Here is a 5,990-nt window from a genome sequence, read left to right on the forward strand (position 1 = left end):
CAAGCGACATGAGGATGGTTGAAAAAAACCCAAATCTGGAAACTTTTTTAGACTTGAATGCGAAACTGAGAACAAGGGATTCCTGTGGGGGTATGATTTTAGATGATTGTAAGGAGAAAGTTAATTTAAGCTCACATTCAATCGAACGAGATGACAAGAATTTGAATGGTGCTTCAGTAAGTTGTATATATAGTAATAGTTATTTGGATTCGAGTTCTGAAGTTACAGCTCAGCAGATTCCAAAAGGCTTTGGAGTGTTGGATGATAGCAAGGGGAAGAGTTATTTGGATAAGATTTCATTAGAGTCAGTTGAAGAAGCTGAAAATGGGTTTGGGAATGTTGAAAAATCTAGTGACACTTCTTATCTTGATTCAAGTTTAAACCAAGCATGTGAAAAAGCTTCGGGTGTTTTTAAGGGTTCAGAATGTTCAAAAGAGAAGGGTGCACATGAAGAAAAAGGTGTTCAAGTTGTGAACAAATACCCTAGTAAGCTTCATGAGAAACTTGCTTTTTTGGAAGGTAAAGTTAAGAGAATTGCATCTGACATCAAGCAGACGAAGGAAATATTGGATATGAACAATACAGATGAGTCGAAGCTGATACTTTCTGACATTCAGGTTAAGATTTCTGGAATGGAGAAGGCCATGATTCATATACAAGATAATGATTGTACCCTGGACTCATCCAAAACAGTTGAAAGCAATACTTCTGTTTGCAAAAATTTGGAGAAGGCTGAAACTAAGCAAGTTGATCAGCCCAAAAGCTTGGCTAAAGGTTTGAATCATGAAGAGTTAGAAGCCAGGCTGTTTCCTCATCACAAATTACTCAAGAGTCGAACATTGTTACACACATCATCAGGAAGCAGTCAAAACCATCTACCAAGTTTACCAGAATCCAGAGTTAAATTAATGCCAGGCAAGGGGTCAGTGAGCCCCGTTGATGAGAATCCTATTGCATTGGAATTCTTGGCTTCCCTGAACACAAGTCATTTGAAGGTCAGCACATGGGATGAGCGTGTTAATTTGGAGTTCTGTGAAATTCATGAAATGGATGGAACTGCAAATTCAGAAGCACAGAATATTTCAAAGTTTGTTAATGGAAAGAATGAAGTGGAGATCAAATTCACTTCTGACGAAAAGCTTGAGGATTTTGATGACCAGGAGAACAGATCACCAGTTATAATTCCTGAAGAGATTGAGGATTCCTGCATGGATCAGTTACATGAAATAGGATGCAAGGCCTCAACAGGTGGATGGTTTGTGTCTGAGGGTGAATCAGTTCTTCTTGCTCATGATGATGGTTCATGTTCATTTTATGATATTACCAACTCTGAGGTAGGCACTATGGTAATATATAAAGTTTAGCCTTCACCATCTTGTTTTGATAAAAAAAAACCTTCCGTTTCTCCTCGCATTTTTTATAATTCTCATGAAGGGGGAAAATGTTTTTATATTTTGAGAGCAAGTTAAGAGCCTTATAACATTTTGCAATAAGAAAATCTATTGTTGATTTAATTTGACATAGGCACTAGTGTCTTGTTTGACCCTATTATGTGTTTAAGATAAATGATGCACTGTTGGTGTTTATATCCTGTATGTTTTCTTTGTTTATTCAGAGAATGTATGTACTTATATAGGCATTACACAAATATTTTTTAGGTAGTGAATAGGCAATACACAATTATGTATTTTAGCTTCTATGCATGAATGAATGAATCTATGGATGGAAGGACGGACAATGAACAGACTTATGCAGTGTTTGGGCTAGATATTGTCCACTGATGATTCTTCCTTATTGCAGGAGAAGGCTGAATATAAGCCTCCTGTTGGAGTGCCACCCAACATATGGGGAGATTGTTGGTTGGTCCGTGCTCCTGGGGCAGATGGGTGCTCGGGAAGATATGTTGTAGCAGCATCCGCAGGGAATGCTTTAGAATCAGGTTTTTGCTCGTGGGATTTTTACACCAAAGATGTGCAAGCTTTTCACATTGATGAGAGAAGAACCATATTTTCTTCAAGAACAGTTCTGGGTTCCCTACCCAACAATGTTGCATATAGAAAAAAGGGTTCATCCAAAGTCTTGGCCACTGAAAACCAACAATGGTGGTATAATCCATGTGGTCCACTTATTGTGTCAACTGGCAGCAGTCAGAAGGCTGTTAGAATCTATGATATCCGTGACGGTGAGCTGATGATGAAATGGGATTTACAGAGGCCGGTGTTAATGATGGATTACTCAAGTCCTTTGCAGTGGAGAAATCGAGGGAAGGTGGTTATAGCTGAAACAGAGAATATTAGTCTCTGGGATGTGAACTCCCTTAATCCTCAGGCATTACTATCCGTTACCTCCTCTGGTCAGAAAATCTCTGCTCTTGAAGTGAATAACACAGATGCTGAATTAGGTGGTGGAGTTCTCCAAAGGTAAAAATTTTATGCATTTTGTGTACTATCTTATCGTGGGTCATATATTCTCTTCCACAGTTAGGCGACTTTTGTCATCAATATTTTCTTAGCATACTCAGTTCATACATCAGCCCTTATCTATTTTGAATTGGTACAACCTAGTAAATCCATAACAGTAAGTTTGGTAATGGATTTGTTCTTATTAATCAAGAGGCATTCAAGTTTGGAACCTCGAGTATTTATCAATTCTACTTGAGTGTATTTTTCGTATTTGTTTCATGGTTAAGTAGTCTTTGTCTACAGTTCCTGCTGATTGTCCCATCCGCCAACATAAATTTGATCTTCATTAATCAACAAGGGATTCAAAATGTACTTAATAACTCTTGTAATAATACCTCGTCTCTGCATCCTCCCCCTCCAAACCCCAGGAGAAGTACATGTTTCCTTCACTCGGAAAAACCCCATTGAAACACATGAAAGCTAATAAATACTAGGAGGAAGGGACTAGTGAAAAGTAAACTTTTCCGTTAGAAGCTAACACAAAGGTATTTTACAGTTCCTGAATGTTTGCCTTAAAATGCAGAGTAAGTTCATCTGAAGCAGAAGGAAATGATGGTGTTTTCTGTACCACTGAAGGCATAAATGTCCTTGATTTCCGTCTTCCATCTGGTGTGGGCCTCAAGATATCCAAATTTGGTGTGAGTGTCCAGTCTGTCTTCTCTCGTCGCGATTCCATTTTCCTTGGATGCACTAATACAAAATCTACAGCAAAAGAGTCGACCCGTTCACAAGTGCAACAGTTCTCATTGCGCAAAGGAAGGCTTATCAGCAGTTATACTCTTCCAGATCTCAATGCTCACTTCCATTGCTCTGCCATAACACAGGTCTGGGGGAATTCAAGTTTTGTGATGGGTGTGTGTTCACTCGGACTGTTCGTATTTGATGCCTTAAAGGATGATGGGAGGCAGTCTTTCAGCATTGGTTATCAGAACACACAAAAAGTCAGAGACATCATCGGTCCAGATGACTTGTACTCTCCTTCTTTTGATTACTTATCTTCTCGGGTTCTTGTTATATCAAAAGATCGCCCTGCACTTTGGAGGCATTTGTTATAATTGCAATATCCATTACCTTCTATAACAAGTTTTGAGTGCAATGAAGTCTTGTTATTCCATCCAAGTAAGTATTTGCATCAGCCTATATAGGTTAGTATGGAATTGTCTCAAAATGAGCTCTGTTGCAAAATTCTTCACTGAATTAATCTTAAGTGAAAGAAAGAAAAGGTGGGAAGAAGGGAGAGGTAAAGGAAATTTAAAAATTCTTTATGTATATGGCCTTGATTCAGAACAAAAGGTTCCATAGGTTATCCTTTTTGGACCCAATTAAGAGACTATTTTCTCCCAAAATCAATTTCTGTTTTTGTCAAACCAAAAAATGGAATGGAGGCATAAGGAATTCTTTAAATTTTGTTTCTTCACTAAACAGTAAACACCATGAAAACAATAATGCCCCATGCTAGTTTTCTTCCCTGCAAGCCTCTTACTCCATTGCTCATTTGTTCTTGTTTTCATTTTTGATTGTTCCCTTTGAAACTGCAACCTTAAGAGCATGGAGTAACCGATACCCATGGATTGAGTTCTTATTGTTTGTACCATTACCTACAACTGATATTGATAACTTGAACAATTCTAGGGTTTGATCTTAACAGCATTGTTGGAAGAAATGCATTTTCTTTGAATCAACCATGACCATACCATAACCTTGGGTTTATATTGCACTTTAGACCTCAATGATCTGAAATATTTGTAAGGCAGTGAATCTCATTGAGTATAACTTTCAAACAAGACGCCTGACATTATAGATTAAACGAGTAGTAGCACATGCAATGCATGTATGCTTATAGTGAAAGGGAGACACAAATATTTAATACTAAGCAACAATTAAGATTTCTTAAGAGAGTTCATTTCACGTTTGGATGGCTCAAATGAGAGACTAAAGAAATGGTTTGACTTATCCAATATCTATGATGGATCTCATCCTTTGAACATTTGACCTACCTTCCAACTTTGGAAATGACTCACGCCTATCTGGGTATCCCTTCACAAGACTTTTAACTAATTTTGCTAATTACATGGTAGGAAACTCTAAATGTCACAAACATTGCTGTGGCAGGCAATGGTAATCATGGATGGTGTGTCTATGTTATAGATAATTCCACACCCATTTCATTGGGTAAACTTTAGCCTCATAAGAGTATATAAAAGAGGTTAAAACATAATTCAAAAATCAAAATAATATAGACTCCACAAACTTGCATTATATAAGGATAGAGGTATATTGTTAGAAATCTGATATAAAAAAGAAGAGGACAGAGAGATAGCTTGAGTCGAATGAGGTCGTGTTGTTCTTTTGACTGACAGATTTCGTGGGCTATTTATAGGCATACAAAACTGTTCGGATGGGTCACATCCATTGGCTCATATGGCTGTTTTGATGGGTCATGACTATTGGGCTCTCATGGCTGTATGAATGGGCTACAACCAGTGGGCTCAACCTTTGTACCAAGGGTTGCACCCCATTGATCAGACACCGATCCAAAGGTTGGATCCGAATCATCACACTGGTTCATAGATCGTTGATTTCAAAAAGATTAAGGCGCCTAATTACGACGATGCGCACGTGGACGATCACCATCCTCGCTCACAAATGCACCATACAATCCTTTCTAAGCATAACATGTGATAATAAATCACAAACATATATATAAGCCAAATAACCTCCTTCTTCACAACCGATGTGGGATTAAAGTCCCACACCAATATTTGAAAAATTCCAACATATATACTTGCCACCCATATAGCCACGGTTATAAATATCGGTATCAGATTTGGCGTATCAGTATCGATCGTGTCCGATACTAATACTTGTATGGTATTGGTGAAATGGTTCTATTAACGGCAAATCTGTCAAAAAAAAAAAAAAAAAAACAGAAATCTTTTATTGTAAATTAGGGTGCAAAATCGTTCAATACTGCTTGATACTAATATGGATCGGGCTTATCGGCCGTATCAAGCTAAATGAGATGGTTTTGGCCTTCAAATTTAATTAAAAAATATTTTTTGGACAAATATACTCCAATTAAAATCATTCTATTGATACAAGATTAGACAGGTATCGGTATCGGTATCGAAGCATGACTTATAGTGATACAGATAGATAGATTGATTGATTGATACGCCAAATTATAACCCTTTTTATAAAACAACGGGTTTCATGTATCAGTCTATGTGACGACAGTTATGATCCTAACAGTGGTATGACAGTTGAGCTTCAATACTTTTTATTTAATTCTCAGTTTTTGGTGGTATAAATAAATAATGGTTTCGTAGGAAATTCTCAAGAATCAGAGCTACACGAATTGTACCAAGGCTTGCAAAAAGCGAAGGAACAACGGTGGACACACATAGAAGCATAGATGGATTTTGTTGCTTAATGTAAGAATCAATTCTTCATTTTATGACCTTTATGAATTTATTTGTATTATGGAGATGAACGGACAAGTAACATCAATTAGGGCTGCAATAGGGT

General features: G+C 37.4%; 1 protein-coding gene across 1 annotated transcript; it reads left to right on the top strand.

Annotated features, from left to right (window-relative positions):
• The first annotated feature begins 61 nt into the window (after positions 1 to 61).
• On the top strand, positions 62 to 3,545 carry LOC122653888 (KIN14B-interacting protein At4g14310-like). Its single transcript, XM_043847844.1, has 3 exons — positions 62 to 1,334; positions 1,801 to 2,420; positions 2,986 to 3,545. The coding sequence occupies exons 1-3, from the start codon at positions 93 to 95 to the stop codon at positions 3,515 to 3,517; spliced, it is 2,394 nt and encodes a 797-aa protein (XP_043703779.1). The 5' UTR covers positions 62 to 92; the 3' UTR covers positions 3,518 to 3,545.
• The last annotated feature ends 2,445 nt before the right edge of the window (positions 3,546 to 5,990 follow it).

The sequence above is a fragment of the Telopea speciosissima genome, chromosome 3 (genome assembly GCF_018873765.1).
Source record: "Telopea speciosissima isolate NSW1024214 ecotype Mountain lineage chromosome 3, Tspe_v1, whole genome shotgun sequence".
Lineage (NCBI taxonomy): Eukaryota > Viridiplantae > Streptophyta > Magnoliopsida > Proteales > Proteaceae > Telopea > Telopea speciosissima.

What these genes read in the sequence shown, in the direction of transcription:
- LOC122653888 (XM_043847844.1), top strand. Translation starts at nt 93, where the DNA reads ATGATTTTAGATGATTGTAAGGAGAAAGTTAATTTAAGCTCACATTCA. An exon ending in ATGATATTACCAACTCTGAG is followed by an intron (nt 1,335 to 1,800) that starts GTAGGCACTATG and finishes TCCTTATTGCAG; the next exon opens with GAGAAGGCTGAATATAAGCC. An exon ending in GGTGGTGGAGTTCTCCAAAG is followed by an intron (nt 2,421 to 2,985) that starts GTAAAAATTTTA and finishes CTTAAAATGCAG; the next exon opens with AGTAAGTTCATCTGAAGCAG.